Source organism: Pogoniulus pusillus, chromosome 19, assembly GCF_015220805.1.
Source record: "Pogoniulus pusillus isolate bPogPus1 chromosome 19, bPogPus1.pri, whole genome shotgun sequence".
Lineage (NCBI taxonomy): Eukaryota > Metazoa > Chordata > Aves > Piciformes > Lybiidae > Pogoniulus > Pogoniulus pusillus.
Window position 1 is genome coordinate 11,535,665 of NC_087282.1, and position 27,527 is coordinate 11,563,191.

The window sequence follows — 27,527 nt, forward strand, 5'->3', positions numbered from 1 at the left end:
CAGGGCACCACCAAACCAATGCTCTCAGCACCACATCTCCACAGCTTTGAAACCCCTCCAGGGATGGGGACTCCACCACTGCCCTGGGCAGCCTGGGGCAGGACTTAACCTTCAAGGGCAAGAAATTGTTCCTCATGTCCAGCCTGAACCTCCCCTGGGGCAACCTGAAGCCATTTCCTCTTGTCCTGTCACTTGTTCCTTGGCAGAAGAGACCAACCCCACCCAGCTCCAGCCTCCTTTCAGAGAGCAGTAGAGAGCCAGAAGGTCTCCCCTCAGCCTCCTTTTCTCCAGGCTGTACACCTCCAGGTCCCTCAGTTGCTGCTCACCAGTCCTCCTCCAGACCCTTCACCAGCTCTGCTGCTCTTCTCTGGACCTGCTCCAGACCCTCCATGTCCTTCTTGGAGCGAGGGCCCCAAAAGTGACCCCAGGATTCCTTTAAGGTTCTCAAAGGGAAGGTCCACACTGGTTTGGAGTCTGGCCAAGGAGGCAGGTGAAAGAGAAGTGTGCAGCCTTCCTTCATAATGATGATTTAAGTCCCCAGCTCATATTTAGCCCCAGCCTCCCAGAGCCCTTGGCCATTCCCAGCTGCCTGTGTCCAAGAAGGTTTGCCCCCCCCCCCCCCCCCCGTACCTGCTGCTGCTCCACGTTTCTCCTCTTCTGCTGCCGAGCTGTACCTAGGAAAGAGTGTTTGGTGTCAGGTGGGTGCTCTGCTCATAGAACCACAGAGCCAGACAGGGCTGGAAGGGACCACAAGGACCTAGTTCCAACCCTCCTGTCATGGCCAGGGACACCCTATCCTAGAGCAGGCTGCACACAGCCTCATCCAGCCTGGCCTTAAACACCTCCAGGGATGTGGCCTCAACCACCTCCCTGGGCAGCCCACTCCAGCCTCTCACCACTCTCCTGCTCAACAACTTCCTCCTCACCTCCAGCCTCAATCTCCCCACCTCCAGCTTTGCTACATTCCCCCCAGTCCTGTCACTCCCTGACAGCCTAAAAAGTCCCTCCCCAGCTGTTTTGTAGCCCCCTTCAGACCCTGGAAGGCCACAAGAAGGTCACCTGGGAGCCTCCTCTGCTCCAGACTGCACAGCCCCAACTCTTTCAGTCTGTGCTCACAGCAGAGCTGCTGCAGCCCTCTGAGCATCCTCATGGCCCTTCTCTGGACACACTCCAGCATCTCCACATCCCTCTTGTAATGGGGGCTCCAGAACTGGATGCAGTACTCCAGGTGGGGTCTCAGCAGAGCACAGCAGAGGGGCAGAATCACCTCCCTGGCCCTGCTGGCCACACTTCTGATGCAGCCCAGACTGTGGTTGGCTTTCTGGGCTGCAAGTGCACACTGCTGGCTCCTGTTGAGCTTCTCATCCACCAGCACCCCCAAGTCCCTCTCCTCAGGGCTGCTCTCCAGCCACTCACTGCCCAGCCTGGATTTGTGCCTGGGGTTGCTCCTTCCTGTCCCCAGCACTGGAGACCCAAAGTCATCCAGTAGCACTCCTAGGGCTTTAAAGAGACCTCAGCAGAACACTCACAGTGACAACCTGGAGTCACAGAATGGGTTTGGTTGGAAGAGACCTTCCTGGAGTCCAACCACAAACTCAGCGCTGCCAGGGCACCACCAAACCATGTCCCTCAGCACCACATCCCCAGGGCTTTGAAGCCCCTCCAGGGGTGGGGACTCTACCCCTGCCCTGGGCAGCCTGGCAGAGGAAGGATCTCAGGGTCCATGGGGTTGCTCCTGTTTCACAGAGTGGAGGTGCTGCAGCTCTGCTCCCAGCACCAGAAGGCAGAAGCCTTCCAGAAACGGCTGCACAGCCCCATGATGTGCTCCTGCTTTGCTAAGCTTCATTCCCAACGCGAAATGCAACCGGCAGCTGGAAGGAGGCGCCACGTTCATAGCCTCACAGCCTGGTTTTGGGTGGGAAGGGACCTTTGATGCTCATCTAGTCCAACCCCCCTGGAGTCAGCAGGGATATCAGCAGCCAGAGCAGGCTGCTCGGAGCTCCATCTGCAGGAGCTCTGCAGAAGCAGTGATTTTGGCATGGAGAGCAGAACTTGATTGCTCCTCAGCCCTCCAAACCTGTAACACCCAAGAACGTGTCTGGGTGAGCTGGAGGACGCGACCTGGAAGGGTAGGAAGCTGGAGATCCACTCACGCCGGTGCCGAATGCAGCAGGGGAGCAGGAGGATGGGGATGAGGGCAAGTGAGGAACAAACTCCAACCGTGTAGTAGAAGACGTGGTCTTTGTGCCTGGGGTCTGCTGGTGGAGAGAGAACAGGGGATAAGTCATGGCTGAACAGGGGACTGCAGAGGTCCCACCGCATCTTCTAGAGCTTTCCTGGTAACCCCAGAGCTCTCGTTGGGATTAGAAGAGCTGGGGATCAGCACTGTGGGCACAGACGAGGAGGATACTGCGGTGCACAAAGCCCTCCCGCACCTCCAGCTCAGGTAGGAAGGAGTCAGCCTTCCTCTGCCACCCTGGGGTCCTTGTCCATGCTGCTGGGAAGATGGACAACAGCCTGGGGTTGTAGGTCAGCCCAGAAAATCTTCTCAGAGGTATTTCTGGCTTGGATCAAGTCACAGAGTCATGGAGTCCCAGCATGGACTGGAGATCATCCAGTCCAACCCCCTGCTCAAGCAGGGGCACCCACAGCAGCTAACCCAGCATCACAATGCCCACCTGGGGTTGGGCTCTCCAGAGAAGGGGACACCACAACCTCTCTGGGCAGCCTCAGCACCTTCACACCAAACAAATTTCTCCTACTGTCCAGTTAGAGCCTCCTGGGTTCCACTTTATGCTAACTGCCCTTTGTCCTGTCACTGAGCTCCACTGAGAAGAGTCTGGCCCCATCCTCTCACCCCCCAACTCTTCGGCTCTTGCTGAGCATTGCTCAGGTCCCTTTTCAGGCTGCTCCTCTGCAGGCTCAGCAGCCCCAGGGCTCTCAGCCCTTGCTCCTCACAGAGATGCTCCAGGGCCCTCAGCATCTTCACAGCCTCCCCTGGACTCTCTCCAGTAGTTCCCTGTCTCTCTTGAATGGGGAGCCCAGACCTGGGTGCAGCACTGAAGCTGTCCCACTGCACAGGGACAGGGAAGGGGGACCACCAGGAGAAGACAAGCAGAGAGAGAGAGAGAGCTGGGCATGAGGTGCAGAAGGAGGCTGCATGGCTCTGTGAAGGAACAGGCCAGGCTCAGGCAGGCTGAGTCCTCTACTCTCCCAGTCAGCACTGGATTTAATCCAGCTCAGACCCAAGGGCAGCACTCAGCTCCTCAGCTCACCTCTCACCTCACTCCCGGAGGCAGGTAACGAGGAGGCTGGAGAAAGAGCATTTGTCACCTAGAGACAGCAGCCACACAGGAAGCCCATGCAGTGATGAAGCTGGTGGTGGGACACAGGATGAGCTTCCTGTGTCAGAAGAGCCCTGCAGCAGCTCACCAGAGGAGGCTGGACAGCAGCAGCTCATGCCCTCCGGAAGGAGCGCAACCGCGCTGCCAGCACCCACAGCCCAGGGGCAGCTCTGGGCCACTCGCTCCAAGGAGGACACTGGGGGCTGGAGCAGGTCCAGAGAAGAGCAATGAGGCTGGTGAAGGGTCTGGAGAACAGGGCTGGTGAGGAGCTGGGGGTGTGCAGGAGGCTGAATGGAGGCTGCCTGGGTCTCTGCAGCGCCCTGAAAGGAGGCTGGAGCTCGGTGGAACTTGGTCTCTTCTGCCAAGGAACAAGTGACAGGACAAGAGGGAAGGGCTTCAAGCTGTCACAGGACAGGCTGACGTTGGGCATGAATCATAGAATCACAGAATGTCAGGGAATGGAAGGACCCTTGATAGATGATAGAACAGAATCAGAGACTCACAGAACCAGCCAGGCTGGAAGAGAGCTCCAAGCTCATCCAGTCCAACCCAGCACCCAGCCCTGCCCAGTCAACCAGACCATGGCACTAAGTGCCCCAGCCAGGCTTGGCTTCAACACCTCCAGCCACAGTGACTCCACCACCTCCCTGGGCAGCCCATTCCAATGCCAATCACTCTCTCTGCCAACAACTTCCTCCTAACACCCAGCCTAGACCTCCCCTGCCACAACTTCAGACTGGGTCCCCTTGTTCTATTGCTGCTTGCCTGGCAGAAGAGCCCAACCCCACCTGGCTACAGCCTCCCTTCAGGTAGCTGTAGCCAGCAATGAGCTCTGCCCTGAGCCTCCTCTTCTGCAGGCTGCACACCCCCAGCTCCCTCAGCCTCTCATCCAGCCCAACCCCTCTGCTACAGCAGGACCAGGAACAATTTCTTCCCCTCGAGGGTTGTGGAGGCCCAGCCCAGGCTGCCCCAGGCAGTGGTGCAGTCTCCATCCCACAAGAGCTTTCCAAGCCTCCTAGATGAGGTGCTGAGGGCCACGGTTTAGCAGTGACCTGGCAGTGCTGGGTTCATCGTTGGACTCTGTGATCTGAAAGGTCTCTTCCAGCCTAAATGACTCCATCTGGGCTGAGCACACTCACCTGGAGGCTGAGGGGTGAGGTGGTTCTCGTGCACAGCCAGGGTGAAGTTCTGGGTTTGGTGTGGTGGTGTAAAAGTGACTTTATAGACACCGCTGTGACTGAGCTGCAGGTTCCTCAGGAGCAGGGAGCCATTGCTGGAGAAGAACTCAACATCTCTTAGTCGAGTCATGGGGGGGAAACAACTCGAGGAGCAGTTGCTGGGCACCCCCCCAGCAGCCAAGAAGCAGCTGTGCACCGTGCAGGAGATGGATCTGCCTGGGGGGCTGCCGAAGGTCCAGATGATGGACACGGGGAAGCTGCAGGCATCAGCCAAGGTGTAGGAGACAGGCAGGAGTGCAGACTGACCCACAGTGCCATGGACCAGAGCCTGATGGGCTGTGACATGGACCTCCAGGCTGCCCCCTGCACAGAAGGGGAAGCAGCAGCTCAGTGGCACTTTTCATGCCCTGGTACGAGAGCAGGGACTGGATCTTCTTTCTCTTCCCCTCTCCAGCCCATCCCTGTGTAGGTGGCCACACCAGACCTCATCCCACCACCAGCTGCCTGAGCATCCCCACACACAGCTGCTGCAGTCATATTTTGAGGGGTGTTAGGGAGGACAGTGGGAGCTTTGCTTCTCCATGAGTCAAGGAAGCAGCCCAGGAGAAGGTTGAGTGGTGACCTTCAGCCATCCAACCTCCTCTGGGTTTAGTTTCTTTGGTCACCTACATGTGAAGCATCTCCCAGGCCTTGTGTCCTGCCTGGAAATGGGGAGGCAAAAGCACAGGCACCTCCTGATCTTCTTCTACCAGTGGATGGAGCAACCCCTGCTGCCATCACCCCACCTGGCAGGTCCCTGATGCCACATAGCATGAGGACAATGGGTCTGGGGGCTGCCACCACCACCCACCCCATCCTTCAGGCCCCCCAGCTCAGCCTTGACTCACCGAGGAGCAGCAGGAGGGAGCAGAGGCTCCAGGAGTGCTGGCCAGGGGACATCTCTGGGTGTCAGCCCCAGCAGAGGAACTGCAGTGGGAGGTCCAGCTGGGCTGGGCACCACGCCTCCAGCTCAGGATCACAACCAGCAGGCTCTGCAAGCATGTCTGAGCTGTCACCTCAGCAGGAGGGGAAGCTGGGGACTTCTTGAGCTCACAAGCCCAGCTTTCTTCCTGTTCTTGGCAACCACAGCCTGTGGGCTGCTGCAGTGCTGGGACCTGGGGAAGCAGGGAGGCCCCAGCTGGAGACCAGCCCAGCTTGGCCCACGAGTTCTCAGGGAAGATCTGGCTCCACTGGCCAGGAGAAAGCACTTGCACCAGCCAGGGGTGCAGACCCATGGACAGGTTTGGGGCAGGAGAGCAGGTCCAGTGCTGCTAGCAGCCCATCAGCAAGGCCAGGGTGAAGGTGATGGGGCTGGACCTTCTAACACACAACTGACCCCTCCCAGGGGGCACCTGGAGCAGAAGTGGAGTCTCAGCCATCTGCTCCAACCTTATCGTGAGCACTGCTGCTCAGAGCCAGCCACAGCAATGGGACAGGGCTAGGAACCTCCAGAAGGTGTGTGGGGTCAGCTCCTCTCAGCTGGGCAGGCTCAGTGCAAACTCAAGCAAGGTGCAGAGCCCACCAGCAATGCCCAGGGGTCCTCAGCTGCCCACTCATGCACCTTTGGGGAACCAGGAGCACAAATCCAGTGAGGAGCAGCTGAGGGACCTGGGGTAGTAGAGCCTGGAGAAAAGGAGGCTGAGGAAATGGCCTCAGCTTGCCCCAGGGGACATTTAGGTTGGACACGAGGAACAATCTCTTCCCCTTGAGGGCTGTCAAGGTCTGGCCCAGGCAAACCCCATCCCTGGCAGGGTGTCGAAGCTGCGGTGCTGAGGGCTGTGGTTTAGCAGTGAGCTGACAGCAGTGGGTTCATGGTTGGACTCCCTGAGCTGAGAGGTCTCTTCCACCTAAAGTGACCCTCTGACAATGCAGTCAGTGTGCTGGGATGGACTGGCAAGGGACACTTCCCACGGGCAGTGTCACAGCATCCAGCCCTGAGGACATCACTGACCTGCAGCACCATCCCCCAGCTCCCTTCCTTCCCCTGGAGGTGACCTGAGATCGGCTCCATTTGTCCCCAGATTGTGCTTGGCTCAGCTTCTTCCTACCTCAGGCACCTCCAAGTCAGCTCCACTTTGCCTCAAATCACCCTCACCATACTCCCAGTTTCTCTCCACTATCTCCACTCCCCTCTCACCCTTCTCTGGCACTATGGCCACCGCAGCTCTCAAAGCGGCCTGAAGAGCAGTTCCTGGGGCTGAGGAAGGAGAAGGATGCTGCAGAGAAGGAACAGAACTCTTACTGGGCGCCCAGAAGCCAGAGTCATTAACTTGAGCTTACTTTCTTGCACCTTCTGCCACCGTGTGGCCAGGGAAAGAATGAACGAGAAGCTACCAGGGAAGGAATGAAGAAGCTACCAGAGAAGGGTTTGGTTTGCTGTTCCAAACGTTTATTCCACCTCAGGTGGGTAACCAAGCACTTCTTTTCAAGGCCGTGGTCGCTGGAAACATCTACGTTGTGGAGCTGATGGCTTTACAAATCGTTTGTTTGAAGGACACACGGATGGGAGGGCAGCAGGGAGGAGGAGGCAGCTCAGCATTTATTGGCCTCAAAGAACTGTAAAAGGTCCATTACAAAATGAGAGCAAAGAGAACATGGCCCAGCAGCCACCTGTGCCAGACAGACAGCAACAACCACTAAGTCCTGGACCTTCTAACGGACTTTGGGTGCTCAGGAGCTGCTCCTGCAGAACTTAGCCCTCTTGGGAAGTGTGGAGAGGTGAAGCACAAGGTCTAAACCCATCTCTCCCCGTGTTTCATTGTTGCTCAACCACCACCACCACCCCCCAGGAAGAAAGGTGTCCCCTCTACATTCACCACGGACAATACCACAACCACCTTGAGGTTGGAGTGGGCTCCTGAGAGAAGGGTTGGTGCCTGCAGACCACAGCTCCTGGCAGCAGCAGTGGGAGGCAGAGCTGCAGTCACCACATTCTGGGTAAGAGAGACACCTGTGGCATGACAATGTTTGGTCTCCCTTGGGCCAGCCAGGCCAGCTCAGGGCAGCAGCAGATCTTCAGCTGATGGATAAGCCCTCAGAAGGGAAGGTGTCCACAGCACCCAGGTGCTGTTCCTCACATCCTGGGGACACAGGGTGGCAACAGAAGGAGCTCAAGAACCCTTGATATCCTCAAACCACTCAAGAGAGAGCTCAAGGGTTCCAAACCCTGCTCAGGACCCTTTGTCAGCTCCCACAGAGACTGCTTTTGCTCACCACCTCTGCCCTCAAGCTCCAGGCCCTGGATTCACCATGCAGCAGAGGGTGAAACCAACCTGGGGCATCAAGACTGGGTTGTGTGAGGGACAGTGCGTGCAAGTCTGGGCTCTGCTACAACTTAACAGCATGAATGAAGACCTGCAAAGCTCCATGTCCAAGGAGTGCTGGTGGAACTGGCACCTCAGAGAGCCTACACCTGCTGCAAGAGGAACACTTGGCTCAGCTTGGAAGAAGCCTCCTGGCAGCAGCCTTTTGCCATTACTCCCTTACACCATCTCTGACAGATACCTTCCTGCCAAACCCTCACTCCAAAGCTCCTTTCAGCTCCTGATGACTGCAACCACAGCTAGGAAGCTGCAGGAGCTCAAGCCCATAGGAGGAGAAGCTCCAGGGGTGTCTCAGCACTGGGGTCTCTATAGTCAGTCTTTAGATTCAATGAGGGCAGCAAGTTCAGCACAGATACACCTGGACATCAGAACACCTTGCTGCCAGGAAAGAAAGGGACCAGCCCTGGTTAAGGTCTCTTCAGAGAAGAGTGAAGAGCCCCAGAGATAGGGAGGAATGAAACATGAACACATCCAAAGTCTCCTCCTGCTTCTAAAATTCCAAGGATTCTGCTGAGGCCAGGATTTGCTTCTGTTCCTTGCACTGGGGGCCCAGATTCCAGCTTCTCCTCCCAGCTACCAGCAGATCAAAGCTTTGTTACCTTCATATCCAAAAGAGTCTGGAGGAAAAAGAACCCCCAAAGGTCAATCTCACAATGACCCTCACAAATTCCTTCTCCAGGCAAGATCCAAGAGCAGCAGAGAGGAAAATTCCTCTGCAAATGCTGCAGCTGCTGAGGTTTCAACCCCTGGAGGTCAACTGGTCAATGGCTTCTTCATCTAAGGGTCACCTCTGCTTCCCAACACAGCTCTTGCTACTTCTCTCTTCCCTTCTAACCCCAAACTTGTCAGAAACACCCCAGCTGTGCCCAGTTCTCCCTCCAGGCCACCCCCAGAGCAGCACAGCTTTTAGCAGGGCCACAAGGTGTGTTTGAGAAGAGAGAAGTCACTGACAGCATGCCAACAGCCCTTGAGTAGTGACATCAGCAATGAGGTTTGGGTTTTCTCTAGAAGGGCTACAAGTCCTGGGGTCTTGTCTTGCCCCAGGCTGAGGTTTCCATTCTGCTCTGCTAGAGGAATCCTAAACCATCAGCTCACAAAAAGGCTGTGCAGGGAAAGACCTCAAGATTCCAAATCCTGAAGGCACTTGAGTGGAAGAGAACTTCCCATGGTGGGAATCAAGCCTTGCTCAGCAGAGCTGAGCCAGAGGGCCTAGAAGGGCCAGGCTGGGAGCACAGAAAGCAAGAGCTGCCCATGCTCCAAGGCAGATGATGGTGTCACAAAGCTCCCACAGCCTTTGGTTTCCACCTGCTCCCTCTCCCGAGGAGGCACTGAGAACGTCTTGGAGGGGATGGAGGAGTCTTGAGGTATGTGCAACGTCTTCTGCATGGTGAGAGGCAGCAGCAGGGCAGTGCTGGAGGCCTGAGGACCTCTCTCCACGGAGGGCAGGGTGGGCTGGGCTAAGCCTGGAGCCCCAGCAGGCGTGCAGTGTTCAGCACATCATCCCTGGTCAGGTAGCAGCCGCAGAGCTGGCGGTACCCAGTGAAGGCCTCCCGCCCGTGCAGCACACGCCAGTTGTCCACAAACAGGGCCTGCAGGAGAAGAGAAAAGGCCATCAGAAGAAAGGCAACCACCACAGAGAAGCTCAGGAGCCTCTCCTGACAGGGAAGGTTCTGCAGCTGGAGATCCCTGGAGACTCGAGAGCAATGCCACAGCAGGCCTGAGACAGCAGATGAAACCAGAGGCAGATGTTTCATGTGATGTGGCAGAGCTGCTGGCCCTGCAGCCAGAAATTCTGCTCTGCTGCCAACCACAGGGAGTCATGGAACTGCTGGGGTTGGGAGAGAAGTTTAAGCTCCTGGAGTCCAACCATGAACCCAGCACTGCCATATCACCACTACACCATGGCCCTCAGCACCACATCTCTACAGCTTTGAAACCCTGCCAGGGATGGGGACTCCACCACTGCCCTGGGCAGCCTGAGGCAGGCCTTGACAAGGCTCGAGGGGAAGAAGTTGCTCCTCACATCCAAACTAAACTTGCCCTGGGGCAACCTGAAGCCATTTCCTCTTGTCCTGTCACTTGTTCCCTGGGAGAAGAGCCCAACCCCTACCTTTGTCAACCTCCTTACAAGAGCACAGCTCCAGGAGAGGAAAACTGCCATCACGTGGAGCTTGCCCAAAGTGGCACCTTGGTGACAACAAGGTTGCACACCCAGGGGAGCCCTCTGCCACCTTCTCTCTGCTTCTGAAGTCCATGTCCTACCTTGCCTGGCTTCAGTTTGACCCAGAGTTCGTTTTCAGGTCTCCTGAGCTCAGTGGTGAGCGTGCGGTGGGCAGCATACCAGCGGTGAACCACGTCGTAAGGCACAGTGTTGATGACAGCTCGGTCGTAGTTGTTGTACCTACAAGTCAAAAAGAAGTAAGAGTCAAACCAGGAGGGGCTCCAGGAATCTCCACACAGAGGTTTAGGTGCCTGTAGGATACCTCAAAGGAAGCTGGAACAAGGTAGGGGGCTCAGAAGTGAAAGGATAAAGAGGAAATGGCCTCAAGTTGTTCCAAGGGAGGTTCAGGTTGGACACAAGGAGTGGTATCAAGCACTGGAACAGGGAGGTGGAGCCACCATCCCTGGAGACCTTTGGAAGATGTGTGGCTGTGGTGCTGGGGGATGTGGTTTAGTGGTGGTGACTTAGCAGCAGTGGTGGGATTGTGAGCTCCAAAGTCTTTTCAAACCTCAGCAGGTCTATGGTTTTCTGATCAGTATTAAAGGGAGAGTCTAGAGATGAGCTAAGGGAGGTTTTGCTTTAAGTGTAGGGCTTTGAGGAGAAGATTCAACCCTGGGAGCAAGGAGGAGTTCAGTGTCCAGCATGAAAGTGTTCAGAGAATCTGTCTGGTTGGAAGAGACCAACGAGAGTCCAACTGCAAACCCAGGCCAGCACTAAACCACACCCCTCAGAGCACGTCTGAGTGACATCTTCTGGCAAGCCACAGTGCAGCCTCCTCCCCAGAGCAAGAGGCCCGAGGCTGAGGTTACCTGATGAGGTAGAGCTCGTTGTTCCAGGGGTAGACGTTGAGCACCGGCCCGACGCCGATCATGTGGTTGTGGCAGCCTCCCACGTTCTCCACGTACTCGTGCTTCAGGGGCACCCTGCTGAGCAGCTCAAACTGCTCAGGGGCTTGTCTGAGAACCTGCTCTGCTGCGTAGAAACCATCCACCAGCAGGGTCCTGCCCCCCGTGCCCTCGTGCTTCAGGCAGTGGAACACTTGGATGCTGCGTGGGCGAGAGAATCCAGAGCACAAGAGGCAAGACCTCAACTGCTTGTCCCATGGACCCAAATGGATGTAGAGGACTAAAACCTATCAGGGGATGGAGGCAACCACCAAGACCTGGCTCTACCTGCTGTTTCCTCATCCTCAGTTTCCCACACTTGTGCTTTCTGAGGTGGTGACCAACTGCCTACACGGCCACCCGAGACAAGAGCCATGTGCCTGGGAGACCTCAAGTGATGGCAAGAGCAGGTCTGTGCCAAAGGCCATCATAGAACCATTAAGATTGGAAAAGACCTCCAAGATCATCAAGTTAAACCTTACTGATACATAGAATTGTTTGAGTTGGAAGGGACCTTGAAGATGATATCAAGTTCCACCCCCCTTGCCATGGGCAGGGACACCTTCCACTAGACCAGGTTGTCTAAGGCCTCATCCAGCCTGGTCCTGAACACACCAAGGGGCTGCAGCCAGCAGCAGCACTCACCCACAGGGCTCCTGGAAGTAGGTGGTGTCTGTGTGGCGGTCCAGAGCCAGCTTGGTGTAGGCAGTGTCTCCTCGGGAGAAGTCAGAGGTGAAGTACCACATCCTACCATAAATGGTCTCCCTGCAGGGCAGAGGAGCAGCTTTCAGTGTGCCGAGCAGGACTCCTGCAGCAGATGGAGGCAGGGGGATCCTGCCCCTCTGCTCTGCTGAGACCACACCTGCAGTGCTGGGGCCAGCAGAGGTGGGAGATGCCCCATGCCTGGAATCAGATCAGGTTGTTTGGGGGCACTCAGCAACCTGCTCTAGTTGCAGATGTCCCTGCCAACTGCAGGGGGTTGGACTGGATGAGCTCTGAAGGTCTGTCCACTTCAGTCCAGTCAGTGACACTATGGCTTGAGGTCACTCCCCTCTACTCTCTGCATGGAGCCAACTAAACTTCAATGACTTCACAAAGCTCCTTGTCAAGAGCTGCTGCTTCTAACACCTCCTCTGGTGTCCAACTTCTCTTTCCTCCCCAAAATAGTGCTGACAAGGACTCTTTGCTTCCTCTCCACCAACAGATCTTCTTCCTCACCACCCATCAAGCCACTGAGTGGCACGAGGAACTGCCAGAGTGCTTGTACCCACCACAGGGTGTCCAATCATCCTTTTTGAGTCCACAAGACCATGTGTCTCCACCCCTCTCCTCCCTACAACGTCATGGAAGGAGAGAGACACGAAGCAAGGACAAACAGCACTTGGAGGCTGCAGGGTGGAGGTAACTGAAGGTTGAAAGTTGGGTGGATATTCCCTGGAGCTCCTTGGTTCTATTTGCAGCTACTGGATTAAAAGCTTGGGTGGAGCTCAAAACTCAACCCCCCAGGCTGCTGGTGTGTCTCAATCTTTCAAACACACACAGAGAAAGAACATTCCTCAAGCAGCTTGCTTTAGCCAGAGCTAGGATTTGGTTTTGATCTTCTCCCTGGCTCCCAGGGCCAGGGTTGCCCTCCTGACCTTTCCAAGTCACAACAGGAAATGTCTCTCCTCACACAGCTCCAGTCTTCCCAGACAGGCCACTTCCTCCACTTGCTCCTCTGAGCACAGTCTTACTATCATAAAAGCCATTGTGTGCTCCTCAGGAAGCTCCACGAGCCTGTGGCTGCAGCTTGTCCCCTAAAAGCAGGTCAGAACCCACAGGGCCAGCCTCCATCCCATTCCCAGTGGGGCAACGAGAGGCTGCAGAAGACCTTTTGCAGGCAAACCAGGCCACGTTGCAGAGCACACAGAATCAGGTGGCAACAGCTTTCAAAACAACAGGGAAATGGAACTTGGCTCCCCAGTTCCAGACTGGACAGAGTCCAATGGAGGCTGTGGAGATGCTGAGGGGCCTGGAGCATCTCTGTGAGGAGCAAAGGCTGAGAGCCCTGGGGCTGCTGAGTCTGGAGAGGAGCAGCCTGAGAGGGGATCTGCTCAGTAAGAGATAAAGGGCTGGGGGCAAGAGAATGGGGCCAGGCTCTTCTCAGTGGTGCCCAGTGACAGGACAAGGGGCAATGGGCACAAACTGGAACTCAGGAGGTTCCACCTGAACAATAGCAAGAGCAAGATCTTGGTGTGAGGGTGCTGAAGCCCAGGAGCAGGCTGCCCAGAGAAGATGTGGAGTCTCCTTCTCTGGAGAGCTTCCAAACCCAGCTGGACATTGCAATCCTGGGCAAGCTGCTGTGGGTGCCCCTGCTTGAGCAGTGGATGATCCCCAGAGGTCACTTCCAACCCCACCACTCCAAGCTTTGGTGACTAACAGCCTGCCCTACGTGGCTCCTCTACAAACTGCCAATGGCCTTAGGCTCACAGAATCCCAGACAGGTTTGGGTTGAAGGGACCTTCAAAGGTCATCCAGTCCAACCCCCTGCAGTTGGTAGGGACACCTGCAACTAGAGCAGGTTGCTCAGTGCCCCCAAACAACCTGATCTGATTCCAGGCATGGGGCATCTCCCACCTCTGCTGGCAACCTGAGCCAGGCTGTCACCATCCTCAGGGTACCAAATCTCTTCCTGAGGTCTGCTCTGCCCACCCCAGGCTCTGGTACCTGATCAAGCTGACCCTTTTTGCTAGGATCTCTGTGTCGTCCTTGGTGGGAGCCACATTCTCCACAAAGGCAATCCCATAGAGTAGGAAGTTCTGCAGGAATTCCTTCAGCCCTTCATCTGTCTCCAGGAAGCTCTGGCAGTCAACAGAGGGGACCTGGGCTTGGTGGTAGATCTGTGCATTCCAGAGGATCCTGGGGTGCATCACCTGCTGCTTCTGCCCCTCGTAGCTGTTCTTCACCAGCCACTCCAGCCCGTACCGTGTCACGTGCCCGTCTGGCCCTGGCACAAGGACAAGTCACACCACAGCTTTGGTTGGAAAAGACCCTTCAACCATTAACCCAGCACTGCCAGCTCACCACCACACCATGGCCCTCAGCACCACATCCCCACAGCTCTGAAATCCCTCCAGGGATGGGGACTCACTACTGCCCTGGGCAGCCTGGGGCAGGCCTTGACAACCTTTAAGGGGAAGAAATTGCTCCTTGTGTCCAATCTCAACTTCCCCTGGGGCAAGTGGTGCTTCCTCATCAGCTCCCTGATGTCCTGAACAGCCACCAGAAGGTCTTCTTGGAGGCTTCTCCTCTCCAGGCTGAACAAACTTAACTCTCAGCCCGGCCTCACAGCAGAAGACTTCTAAGACTCCTATCATCTTTGTGGATCGAGTGTGTGCCTTGGACGCAGCTTCTCCAACCCTCGGTCATTTTACCTGCCCTACTGCAACTGTGGGGACAGGGCAGCAACTCTATGGACATCATGGCTGGGTGGTGACCCCACCACCACGGCTGGATTCCATGACCTTAAGAGGCCTTTTCCAACCACAACAACTCCACAATTCTTCTGTGCCTGCCTCCCAAAGCTGCCTGTAAGCGGAGGTGGCTCACAAGCCACGGTGCTCTGACCTGAGGAAGAGGATGGTCACAGCCAGTGGGACAGAGAGCAGGCAGCACGCAGTGCACTTCACTACTCACAGGTGAGGAAGAGGGTGGTCTCATCCACTCGGACAGCCTGGGGTCTGATGTCCAGGCCCACGCTGGCCGTGTCCAGGCTGCGCTGGTTGGTCTTGGCGTTGTAGCAGGAGGCGGAGCGGCAGTGGTCCCGCAGCCAGACGAAGTCGAAGCGCATCAGCGTGTCCCTGTACCTCAGCTCTGCCCAGGAGAGGGACTGGCGTCACCAGAGGGGAACCAGAACCAAGAGCTCAAGCTGAGGGCCCACAGGTTGTGATCCCCCTCACAGGCTCTCAAGACCTGGCACCTCGACCTACATTGAACTTGGTGCATGAAGACAGAACGTCTGCAGTGCCAGCATGGTAGGGCTTGGAAGTGACCTCTAGAGATCAGCCAGTCCAACCCCCGCCCTGCTCAAGCAGGGGTACCCACAGCAGCTTGCCCAGGATCACAATGTCCACCTGGGGTTAGAAGCTCTCCAGAGAAGAAGACTCCACAACCTCTCTGGGCAGCCTGCTCCAGGCCTCCAGCACCTTCACACAAAACAAATTTCTCCTCCTGTTCAATTAGAGCCTCCTGGGTTCCACTTTATACTCAATGCCCCTTGTCCTGTCACTGAGCACCACTGAGAAGAGCCTGGCTCCATCCTCTCACCCCCTACCCTTTAGCTCTTGCTGAGCATTTATCAGATCCCCTCTCAGGCTGCTCTTCTCCAGGCTGAGCAGCTCCAGAGTTGTCAGCCTTTGCTCCTCACAGATGCTCCAGGCCCCTCAGCATCTTTGGAGCCTCCACTGGACTCTCTTCAGTAGTTCCCTGTCTCTCTTGAACTGGGGAGCCCAGAACATACTCCAGATGTGGCCTGACTAGGGCAGAACAGAGGAGGAAAAGAACCTCCTTCAACCTGCTGGCCACAGCCTCCATGCACTCAGACAGGCAGAGTACCTTCACTGAAAGTGTGGCTGTTGTCATCTTGCCGTGGTCTGTCTTATCATGCCATGGAATGGTTTGGATGGGAAGGGACCTTCAAAGGTCTCCCTCCCTGCAGCCAGCAGGGACATCTGCAACCAGAGCAGGCTGCTCAGAGCCCCAAACAGCCTGACCTGCAATGGTGCCAGGGATGGGGCATCTCCCACTTCTCTGGGGAACCTTCTCACTCCTCTCCCCAGACACTCAAAAGCAGGTAGATGTTCAGCCAAGACACCTACCTAGATGGTCACCATGTAACTGCCAGGCACACCTGAGTGTCTCAGGGGCTGTGTGGTGCCAGTGAGCTGCAGCAGCGAGGGTGGTCCTTCTATGAGGCAGCCACGGTGGGCAACGTCCACTGCTTCCCCTCAGCCATCCTGGCATCTCCAGCAGACCCATCAGCCTCCTGCACCACATCCTGAGGGAAACAGGAGAGAGAAGGGGCTGTTGTTGTCCTCCCCAGTGGTCATTTACCAACCAGAGAGATGAGAACTAGGCCACTGAGGAAGAAGAGAAGAAATGGGCATGACAACTTGGCAGCCTGACCAGAGGAGCCACCTACCTCCTAGGTGCCACTTGGACACAAAATGTAACCACACACAGAGTGTGGAGAGCCTTGGATTAAACATCTTCAATGCCAAGGCCAAAGATCAGCATCACTTTTGGCTTCTCCCAGTGTCAAGGCAATTGGGTTGCTAGGCTTTTCCCAGTGCCTTTGACACCACATGGACCATGCAGCAGTCACCATGAAGCTGGGGAGCTTCACCCTTGTCCAGACCAGCTGCAGTAGACACTTTGGCCCTGGAGGAAGACCCTGAAGCTGCATGTGAAAACTGGCTGCCCTCACAAACTGGATGCCACAGGAGCAACTGGGAATTAACTGTCAAGGTGGTGAGGTGAAGCTGACCCAATCCATGGACATCAGCTGGGAAGAGGAGGAGAAGGGACAGAGAGGCCTTAGTTTTAATGTGACCACAGCAAAGACTCCTGAGAAGACACAAATGAGATCCCAGGATACATCAGGCAAAGTAATCTCAGAAGAGAAGAGCTGTTGGTCAACCCTCCTGTGGAAAACACCAACACAGCCTCATCTGCTGCAGGTCTTGTCCCATTTGTGACCTTCCCTATTGGAATTCACCATTCCTGGGCAGATCTGCAGGGATGAGGAAAGCAAAGTGACCTTGGTTAAAGAAGCAAGAACCAGAGGAATCCATAATTAGGTCAGTTCCAGAATGCAAAACAAGGAGGAGGAGGATCTCTGCTGCTGCTGAAGGACACAGCTGGCATGGACGAGGAACCAGCTGTGGGCAATCTCAGGCTAAATACTAGAAGGCAGCAACTCTAACAAAGAGCAAGGGCAGAAGCTCAGAAGCTTTAAGATGTGGTCTGGACACCCTGTTGTGTTTATCAGTGTTTGGAGGACAGGTCTGAACCCAGCAGGCCTTTATCAGCCCTTTGGTCTGCAGGGCAGAGGAAGGTGGATAAGACACAGAGCTAGGATGCATTCCTCATCCCAGACTCCTGATTGTCCTTCAGCTTATCTGAGCAGCACAGGCACCAGAGCTCTGCCTGTCCAACCTGCTTCTCCACTTCAAAGGTGACCCAGTGCAGAGAGCTCAGCAGTTGGTAATAATAAAATCAGAGGGGCTGGGCTCCTGGAGAAAAGAGAAAAATAGATTACAGCCAGATTTAGGGGGGGAAGTGGAAACATGATCAGAGATGAAGATGGACTCCTTGGCCATCGAGCTTTACAAGGTACTTGGCCACAGCCTGTGACAAGTCACTGGCAGCTTTGGTGCTGCAGAGATTTCAACTCACAGAATCCCAGCATGGTGGGGGTTGGAAGGGACCTCTGGAGATCACCCAGTCCAACTCCACTGCTCAAGCAGGAGCACCCACAGCAGCTTGGCCAGGATCACAATGTCCAGCTGGGGTTGAAAGCTCTCCAGAGGAGACTCCACAACCTCCCTCTTTAGGCAACCTGCTTAAGGGATCCAGCACCTTCACACTAAAAGTAGTTTCCCCTCATGGACAGGTTCTGATTTCTGTGGCTGCTAAAATGCAATATGCCCTCCTGAGCAGGCTGCAGGAGATCAGGTTGTCCTGCAAGTCATGGAATCAGAGTCCATTGGGTTGGAGACCTTTCAGGTCATGGTGTCCAACCATTAACCCAGGACTGCCAAATCACCACTAAACCATTGCCCTCAGCACCACATCTCTGTGGCTTAGAAACAGGACAGGAATAGGGACTCTACCCTGAGCACCCTGGGGCAGGCCTGGACAACCCTTAAGAAGAAGAAATTGTTCCTCATGTCCAACCTAAACCTTCCCTGGGTCAAGTTGAGGTCATTTCCTCTTGTCCTTTTGCTTGTTTCTTGGGAAAAGAGCTCAGCTGCAATCTGGCTCCCTTCAGGGAGGTGTAGAGAGCCAGGTCTCCCTTCAGGCTCCTTTCCTCCTCCTCTCAGCAGGTCACTCACTCAACTCAGTGTCCTCTCCAACCTCACTGGGAGTTCTCTTGATCCCCTCATTCAGACACTGAGCAGAACCAGACCAGGAGCTGATGTTTCACTGGACACAGCAGCAGCAGAAGCTATGGGAGCTCCCTGTTGCTGGCCACAACCTGCAGTCACCAAGATCTCTGCCAGTACAACTGCCTCTGCACTTCAAACACTCTGTGAAGCTCAGGAAACTCTGGAGATGCTGAGCCCTGAAAGGCTCCAGCACTCTTACCGCAGAGAGAGAAACTGGGACAGAGAGAACTGCCATGACCTGAAGACACACAGGACACTCACTGTTCTTTTTTGGCCTTTGGTGGTCTCCAGACAGCCAGAAGATCAGGTTTTGCAGAAACAGCAAGGGGAAAGCTTCTCAAAGCTGAATAGGAGCAGTTGAAAAGGAATTAATCACATTTGGCATGCAAACTTCATAATGAAAGGGAGAAAAATCAACCAGGAGTTGACCATTTACTTTACAAAGCTTCCAGAGATGATTTAACTCCACAAACTAAGCATTAAAACTCACAACTCTCAAGACTGAGAAAGACACTAAAAGTGGAAAGGCTTCAGTTGGCTTTTGGATGTCCAACACCTCCCCTAACCCCACACAGAGGTAAAAAAGCAGCAAGGTTGTTTGCACACACACAGTATCTCCTCACCCAGGACCAAAAAGGGACAGGAGAAACTCCATCTACAAACCCATTTCTAAGTGGCCTCTATCTGCTCACCCAGGACCCAAAATCACCAGGAGAAGCTCATCTACAAACTCATTTCTGAAGTGGCCTCTGCCTGGGGCAGCTCCAGCCATGGTTATCTCATCCTCCACAGCTTCCTTTTTATCTCATCCTTCTGCAGTATCAAAACTCACCAGAGAATAAACACAGGTAGGGGTAAGTGACCCAGATACTGAATCTAATCAGCAAGGCCTCTTGCTCCTCTGCTGTTCCTGCTGGAAGCAGACACCACAAACAGCTTCCAGAAGCCTCAAATCTTTCCAAGGGACATCAAAACCCACGGGGAGATGAAAGCAAGAGCAGGAAAACAACTTAAATCCGTGTATTAGGGAGGGTTTACATGTTGGGTCTGTGTTTACTCAGGGCTGACAGCTCTCCTAGTTGGAATGAGCAAACTTCTCCCTCAGTTCTCCTTCTACCTCATCTTCATGTTGTCCACACCATGCTGGGCAGCAGCTCAAAGATTCAGACAAAAGTTCCCTTCAAATTCAAAGGGCAGGAGGAAAGAGACTTTACCCTGAGCAAGGAGACTCAGAGGGATGTTCACTACCAAGCTGGCACAAAACCCCACAGAGATGCTTTGTGTGAAGATGATCTGTGGGCCTCATCCTACCCAAGAGTCTGCCATGAGGTGGATGAAAAGCAGGAGCACAGACAGAACCCATGTTAAAAGTGCCAGAGGAGGCACAGAGCTGTGAGAGCTGAAAGGGGAAATGCAGAAAGCTCCAAAATGTTGTGGTTTAAGGATAAATCTCTGGAGAGAAACAAGAGGAAGGAAGAGTGGGGCCTCAGGAGGGGCTCCTCCATGCAGGAGGACTTCCTGCCTGGCCTTTCAGAAGTTGTCTCACTGCTGCCACAAGAAGCACCTGAAGCAACCATCATTGTTTTAAAGCTCTTTGTGGTCTCAATTCCAATTTCGAGCCAAGTAAAATAACTGAACTGGAAAAAGAAATCAGAAACCAAAGAGTTTTAGCAATGAGGATGAACAAAGAAGGAGCAACCAGACCAAGCTGTGGCCTTCAGCCAGCTTTTAGCCAAGGAACAGGGTGACAGGGGCCTGCTGGTGCTATGAGCAAACCTCTCCCCTCACTTGGTGACAGTTTACAAGCTCTTGTCATATTCTAAGCTTCAAGTTGCTCACACTCCTGGATCACTTCTCACTGCTTGAAGGTTTTTGAGCTACAAAAGGAACATTTCAGAAGCACAAAAGTGCCTCAAAAAGAGCGAGGAAGAAAAAAACCAAATCACTTTTCAGGGCAGATTGGGAAATACTCTGCAGGTATCACACAGGGCTCACATCCTGGTGCCCCTCTTGGCTGCACACATTGAATCTGATGTTTGGCTGCTTTGGAAGCTGTGCCCAAGCACCTCAGTGCTACTGCCTGAGAGGAGGAAGCCTTTGTGAAGGCAAAAAAAAACGGTTAAAAAGGGATAAAAAGTGGAGTGCTGCAAGGAGTGAGAGTCCTGGGAGAGCTGAGCCAGAGCCAGGTGAGCAACTTAGACTAATCCCAGTGACAAAAAACAGTCCCCTGAGGCTAGGCCATCATCTCTCAGCCACATCCAGCTGAGTTAAAGGTTTAACAGCCCGAGGTGACCTCTTTTACCCATTAATTACAACCGAACAAAAGGTAGAGCTTGGCTATCCCCTGATAAGAACAGTTCCATCCCCCTCTCCCCCAGACACCTCTATTAGATTTGGGCTGACAGGAATCAGCCTCTCCTGCCCCATAAGAGACTTCAATTAAATTAAGGAGTTAATAAAGCCATCCCAGGCCCTGCCAGCTTCAATTCCCTAGGAGAGAGGATAATTTTCTGCTCCCCCTCACCTTCAACACCAACCACTTGACTCCAGACCCCCTGACTCATAACCTTTATGCTGTCTCCTTTCTGCAGTTTCTTCCTTTGCCTTCAACAAAGCCTCCTCAGGCTCTGAAATAGATTCTGATTCTCTCCCCCTCACCTCAAGCCATGTGGTTTACCCCCCACCCAGAGATACTTGTTGCAGTCAGCTCCTGATATTAAGTCACTTTGCTCACCCACTCTGGGTCCTGCCCTGGCAGTGAGGTGCTAGGGCCAGGCAGCTCTCCCAGGCAGGGAGCAGTTGGCTTTGATCAGGGAAGGAGATTAAAAACTCTGCCTATGAGGTGCTGAAAAATAAGGAAGATCTTCTGGCAGCCTTTCAGGACTTCAAGGGGCCAGAAGATACCTGGGGACAGACTTGTGAGCAGGGTCTGTTGTGACAGGACAAGGGTTAATGGCTTGAACTCAAACAGGGAGATTCAGAGTGGAGAGAAGGAAGAAATGTTTGATACTGAGGGTGGTGAGAGCCTGGCCCAGCTTGTCCATCCCTGGCACCATTGCAGGTTGTGGCTTCAAGCAACCTGCTCTAGTTGCAGATTCCCCTGCTGACTGCAAGGGGTTCAGCTGGCTGAGCTCTGAAGGTCCCTTCCCACCCAAACCACTCTGGGATTGTGACCTCTTCATGCCTGTCCTTACCTGGGACTCTGTGAACACGGGGCTGAGGCGGGAGAAAGATGGGGTCAGGCTTCAGACAGGCTTGGGATGCCGATCCTTGGTCTCTGCTGGTGGTCACGGCTCTTCCCTGCTTCCTTCTCCTGGTTCCTGCACCCTCCAGGGCAAAAACTTTGCTGGGAAGGCTGCGCACGTTCAGTGGTAAGTGCACTTCAGGGGGCTGGCGTTGGCTCTTAAATCGGGCCCTGGGCGACCTCCTAATGACACAAATATTACCGAGAAATCCAGGTTACCATTGGCACAGTTAAAAATCAACTCGAAGTGAACAAAAGACCAAACCGAACTGCCACGTTAGAAGCTGCGGTTCGCGTTCCTGGCGGCCTCAGCAGCTGCAGCCCAAGGGCAGCCCCTACGCTACCAGTTCCTTGCCCGGCAGCGCTCGGGAAGATCCGGGAGGGGAGAGCGAGCCCCGGCCGGGCCCCAGTAACCAGCCCCGATACGAACCGGCCCCTCTAACCTCTCCGGGAAACCGGGACTCACCGAGTTTCCCCCGCCCCTCGGACCCCAACGCACCTCGGCAGCTCGGAGCCACCCCGCCACAGCCCCGGTTCCTCCCAAGCGGTTTCACCGGGGCCCGGGGCTGAGGGGAGACGACTGGGGCAGGGCCGCCCCGGGGCGGGACCGTACCACAGAGACGCTCGGCGGGGCGGAGCTGAGCTAGAGCGTCCGCAACCATAGAGACAGCGGGAGGACCAGAGAGCGATGGTCGGCTACGGGTGGGAAGAGTTCTAAAGCCAATCCAGTCCACCCTCGTGCAGCCAGCAGGGACACCTGCAGCTACAGCGCACTGCTCAGTCACAGACCGGGACCCGAGCTGCTGCCCCACGCCACCCGCCGTGGGCAGCGTAACCCGCAGGCAGCCTCTGCGCCGGGAAGGAGCCCGCGGCGAGGCGGAGCAGCCCGAGAAAGGCAGCGGGAAAGTCGGGGCGGGGGAGGAGAGAGGCGGTGGCGACTGCCATTCGCGGGACGAGGCGGCCCCCCAGCGGCCCGTCTGGCTCCGTCGCCCGCCTCACCCCCCGCACCGTGCGCTCGGTGTTCGGTGCTGTAAGGTCTGAATCACCGTTCTGTGAGCCAAAAGGCCGTGCCTGCGCCGCTTCCCTCCCCGGGCAGGTCCCGAGCGCTCAGCTCAGCCGGGCCCGGCTCCGCACCTCATCCCTCCCCGGACACAGGCCGAGGGAAGGCGCAGGGCAGGCAGGGGGCCGGGGCCGCCCTCCGGAGCTGGAGCCGCCTCCGCGGCGGCTTCCCTCTTAACGCCCAGCCCCGCCCCGCACGCACGGCCCCGCCCCCCCACGCACGACCCGCCCCCTCACGTACGGCCCGCCCCCTCACGCCCACCGCGGCGTGGCTGCGGCGCTCTATGGCGCGGGGAGGCTCTCTATGGTGTCGCCTCTCTATGGTCGCCGCCGAGCGCCTCTTCGTTCCCTCCGCCTGGAGCCCCTCTAGAGCCACTCGCAGTGCGCGGAGGGTGTCCGCCGGTCTCGCCGTCTCTGTGGTTGTGCGGCGCTCTGCTCGGCCGCCAGCTCTCTGGCGTGTGCGGCGCTCTGTGCGGTCGCGCTGTGCGCTACACGTGGCGCTGTACCCACGCCCGCCCAGCTCTCCGGGGCCGCCGCCGCGGGCACTGCTTTCCCCTCTGCCCGCAGCGCCGGAGCTGCTACCGGCCCGGGAGCTCCGCATCTAGCAACAGCTCCGCGTCCTGGCGGAGATCGGTGAGCGGCAGGGTCCTTCAGGAGTCCACAGTGGGACCACTGCTGTTCACTGTCGTCGCCAGTGGCACAGGCAGTGGGACACTGCTCTGAGCGCAGGCTGAAAGAGTTGGGGCTGTGCAGGCTGGAGAAGAGGAGGCTCCCAGGTGACCTTCTTGTGGCCTTCCAGGATCTGAAGGGGCCTCCAAAAAAGCTGGAGAGGGACTTTTGAGTCTGTCAGGGAGTGACAGGACTGGGGGGAAGGGAGCAAAGCTGGAGATGGGGAGGTGCAGACTGGAGGTGAGGAGGAAGTTGTTGAGCATGAGAGTGGTGAGAGCCTGGAATGGGTTGCCCAGGGAGGTGGTTGAGGCTCCATCCCTGGAGGTGTTTCAGGCCAGGCTGGCTGAGGCTGTGTGCAGCCTGCTCTAGGGTAGGGCGTCCCTGGGCATGGCAGCGAGGATGGAACTGGATAATCCTTGTGGTCTCTTCCAACCCTGACTGATTCTATGGCTCTATGATGATAGAGTCACCCTCAGCAGGTCCCTGTCAGCGTCTTCAGTCCAGCTCTTCACAGATTCATAGAATCAGAGAATAGATTGGGGGGGGAGGGATCGCCAAGACCACCTAGTTCTAACCTACTCACCACTCTCAGGGACACCTTGGACTAGACCAGGATGCTCAAAATGGGTTGGGGTGGGGAATGACCTCCAAACCCACCTAATTCCAACCTCCCCACCACTCTCAGGGACACCTTAGACTAGACCAGGATGCTCAAGACCTGATCCAACCTGCAGGAGCGCCTCCAGGGAGGGAGCATCCAGAAGCTCCCTGGGTAAGCTGTTGCAGTGCCTCAGCAGCTCCTTGGCCGCTGTGCCCGGAGGCAGAGCAGCTGCTTGCTGCGATGGCCGTGGCGGCGAGGGGCGGCGGTGGTGGCGAGGCACCAGCACAGCCTGCTGCTGCAGAGCCCTTCCAGCGTTTGGCAGGAAAGGGCTGGGGGAGGCGCCGGGAAGAGGCAGAAGGAGCTGCTGGGGAGCTGCTGCTTCCCAAAAACCTCCCTGCAGCTCCCAGAGGAGACAAACAGATTAGTCACTGGGTGAGCTCACGGCAGAGGCATCTCAGCCTCCATGAGAATTTGTCACTGGGTGCCCTGCTGCCGGCTCCCCGGAGGAGGCTGGGGGTGGTGGTTGACCCTGTGCTCGTCAGGCTGTGCCCGTGGCTGGCCCTTGGACCGATCGTTAGCGCAGCACTGCCGGACTGTGACCCTCAGCACCACATCTTGGCCACAACAACCCCATGCAGAGATACAGGCTGGGGTCGGAGTGGCTGGAGAGCAGCCAGACAGAGAGGGATTTAGGGGTGCTGATTGATACCCGCCTGAACATGAGCCAGCAGTGTGCCCAGGTGGCCAAGAGAGCCAGTGGCATCCTGGCCTGCATCAGGAATGGTGTGGCCAGCAGGAGCAGGGAGGTCATTCTGCCCCTGTACTCTGCACTGGTTAGACCACACCTTGAGTGCTGTGTTCAGTTCTGGGCCCCCCAGTTTAGGAGGGACATTGAGATGCTTGAGCATGTCCAGAGAAGGGCAACGAGGCTGGGGAGAGACCTTGAGCACAGCCCTAGGAGGAGAGGCTGAGGGAGCTGGGATTGGTTAGCCTGGAGAAGAGGAGGCTCAGGGGAGACCTTATTGCTGTCTACAACTACCTGAGGGGTGGTTGTGGCCAGGAGGAGGTTGCTCTCTTCTCTCAGATGGCCAGCACCAGAACGAGAGGACACAGCCTCAGGCTGTGCCAGGGGAAATTTAGGCTGGAGGTGAGGAGAAAGTTCTTCACTGAGAGAGTCATTGGACACTGGAATGGGCTGCCCGGGGAGGTGGTGGAGTCGCCATCCCTGGGGCTGTTCAAGGCAGGACTGGACGTGGCACTTGGTGCCATGGTCTAGCCTTGAGCTCTGTGGTAAAGGGTTGGACTTGATGATATGTGAGGTCTCTTCCAACCCTGATGATACTGTGAGACTGTGATACTGTGATCTCCATGGCTTGGACGCCCCTCCAGGGATGAGGACTGCCCTCGTCAGCCTCAGCCAGGTGTGCACAGCCCTGAAGGGGAAGAAGTTGTTCCCCATGGCCAACCTAAATCTCCCCTGCAGCAGCCTAAGGCTGTTTTCTCTTGTCCTGCCACTTCTTCCTTGGGAGAAGAGACCAAGCCCCACCTTTTGCTCAGGAGAGGTCCTGGGTCCGGAGGACACCTGAACAAGTCCCTTGTGTGAGCCCCACACAGTGTCAGCAGGGACGATGCTTCCTGCCAGGAGCATGGCTGTTCAGCCTGGAGGAGAGGAAGTTGAGGGGAGACCTTCTGGCTCTCCACGACTCCCTGAAAGGAGAGTTGAGCCAGGTGGGGATTGGTCTCTTCTCTCAAGGAGCAAGTGACAAGACAAGAGGAAACAGCCTCAAGTTGCCCCAAGGGAGGTTTAGGTTGGAGATGAGGAACACTTTCTTGCCCTTAGGGTTGTCCAGACCTGGCCCAGGCTGCCCAGGGCAGTGGTGGAGTCCCCATTCCTGGAGGGGTTTCAGAGCCCTGGAGATGTGGTGCTGAGGGCCATGGTTTGGTGGTGAGCTGGCAGTGCTGGGTTCATGTTTGGGCTCCATGAGCTGAAAGGTCTCTTCCAACCCAAACAAAATCCATTCTATGGTTGGTGCCTTGCGGGGTTGTTTCTCTTTGGGGTCTGGATGGTGGCTTCTGGACCTCACAAGGGTTTGTGCTCCTTCTTGTCCCTGCAGAACTGATCCTCTGCTGCTGACATGGAGTCTAGTGGGGCAATGACCTCCCCAGAGGTGCTCTGGCCAACTGCCCTCACCCCAGGTGCCCAATGCTTTGGCATGCACCTGCTGCTTGACCTGTAGGACCTGACATGCTGGGAAAGTAAAGGCCTGGGAGCTTGGTGAGGATTTCCCAGGGACAGTTGGGATCTGGGAATTTTCTCCCTCCCTCCTCCACTCGTGGGCTCTTCCTGGGGTCACCAATGTCTTTAAATAAAGCAAGAAGCCCACACAATGCTCTTCTCTTCTCCAGTGGGGGCTGCTGCTGAGGTCCCACATCCTCCCCGGGGGCAGGGATCCAGAATTAGCCCTTGGCCTGGGAAAGGCCCTGCCAGTCCCACCAGCAGCTCCAGCGCCGCGGGGCTTGGAGGTCAACCACGCGCCTTGGAGGGGGGAAGTGGCTCCACACCCTCCCTTCCCCTCCAGAAGAGGAACTGATCTCTCATCCCTGCCCCTCGGCTTGCTTGGAGGTGGAGTGGCCCCTGCTGATGTCGGGCAGTGGGCTGGGTGAGGTGCAGGTTGCTCTCTGCACTTGGCTTCTGCCCTGCCAGGCATCAGGAGGTGTTTCCTTCCTGGAAATTCCTGGAAACGTGGCAATTTCCACCACAGAGTGGCCAAGCAGATGGGACAGGTTCCTGGAAACGGCTCCTAGGATGAAAGTCCTGAAAGAACTCCTTGTGGGTGTAGGAGCTTTCATTTTGATGCTTGCCCAGCCCAACCTGGTGGTCAACATCCAGCCCAACTTAACCCAAATCGTCAACAGAGACCAACCTGAGTGATGCAGCTCAACCCACCTCAGCTTAACCCAACAGGAATGACTCAACTTCAACCCAGCCCAACCCCAATCCAACCCAGTTGGATAAGCCAACACAGCACAGCCCAACAGGAATGACCCAACACAAATTACCCAACCCAACACCAAAGACCCAACAAAACCTGACCTGTCATGAGTGACCCTAACCACAACCCAACAAAAATTACCCAACCCAACACCAAAGACCCAACAAAACCTGACCTGTCGTGAGTGACCCTAAGCACAACCCAACAAAAATTACCCAACCCAGCATGAAGGACCCAAAACAAATGACCCACAATGACTCCACCACCTCCCTGGACAGCCTGTTCCAGTGCCTGATAACCCTTGCTGTGAAGAAATTGTTCCTCATGCCCAACCTGAACCTCCCCTGGGGCAACTTGAAGAGGTTTCCTCTTGTCCTGGCACTGGTTCCTTGGGAGAAGAGACCAACCCCCTCCTGGCTCCAGCCTCCTTTCTGGGAACCAGGAGTGCCTTCAGCCTCCTTTTCTCCAGGCTGAACACCCACAATTCCCTCAGCTGCTCCTCATCAGTCCTGTTCTCTAGACCCTTCATCAACTTCCTTGCCCTCCTCTGGACCTGGTCCAACCCCTCAGTGTCCTTCTTGAATGAGGACCCCAAACCCAAATGCTGAACCTGAGTCCCTCCAGGTGGGCTGCTGGTGAGGCCAATCCTGGTGCCACAGACAGGTGTTTCCTCTCCCTGAGGTCCATCTCTCACTCCCAGGAAGGCTTCACATCCCCATGGAGACACCAAAGCTGCTTTGTTTATTTGCCTGCTTTCAGCATTTTTAAATTTAATTCCTCCTCTTTTTTTTTTTTTTTTTGGGGGGGGGGGGGAGGGAGAGGAG

At 55.9% G+C, this 27,527-nt stretch overlaps 1 protein-coding gene and 1 long non-coding RNA gene across 5 annotated transcripts; one reads left to right on the forward strand and one right to left on the reverse strand.

The window, feature by feature from the left end:
- Positions 1 to 6,928: 6,928 nt before the first annotated feature.
- TMLHE (trimethyllysine hydroxylase, epsilon) lies at positions 6,929 to 22,610 on the reverse strand. 4 transcript variants are annotated; one of them, XM_064159274.1, is made up of 9 exons: positions 22,428 to 22,610; positions 21,332 to 21,564; positions 15,846 to 16,024; positions 14,665 to 14,841; positions 13,696 to 13,975; positions 11,635 to 11,754; positions 10,915 to 11,151; positions 10,147 to 10,285; positions 6,929 to 9,473 (listed from the first exon to the last, which is right to left on the reverse strand). In XM_064159274.1, exons 3-9 carry the CDS (start codon positions 16,021 to 16,023, stop codon positions 9,342 to 9,344), a joined length of 1,263 nt encoding a protein of 420 aa, XP_064015344.1. In that variant the 5' UTR covers position 16,024; positions 21,332 to 21,564; positions 22,428 to 22,610; the 3' UTR covers positions 6,929 to 9,341. The 4 variants fall into 4 exon arrangements, with proteins under 4 accessions (XP_064015344.1, XP_064015346.1, XP_064015348.1 ...); XM_064159276.1 differs by having other exon boundaries at positions 22,390 to 22,610; XM_064159278.1 differs by lacking the exon at positions 22,428 to 22,610 and adding an exon at positions 21,881 to 22,059.
- Positions 22,611 to 22,767: 157 nt separating this feature from the next.
- On the forward strand, positions 22,768 to 26,098 carry LOC135183681 (uncharacterized). The gene is made up of 3 exons (XR_010305652.1): positions 22,768 to 23,073; positions 23,795 to 23,881; positions 25,825 to 26,098. It is a non-coding gene; the product is annotated as an uncharacterized LOC135183681 (long non-coding RNA).
- The last annotated feature ends 1,429 nt before the right edge of the window (positions 26,099 to 27,527 follow it).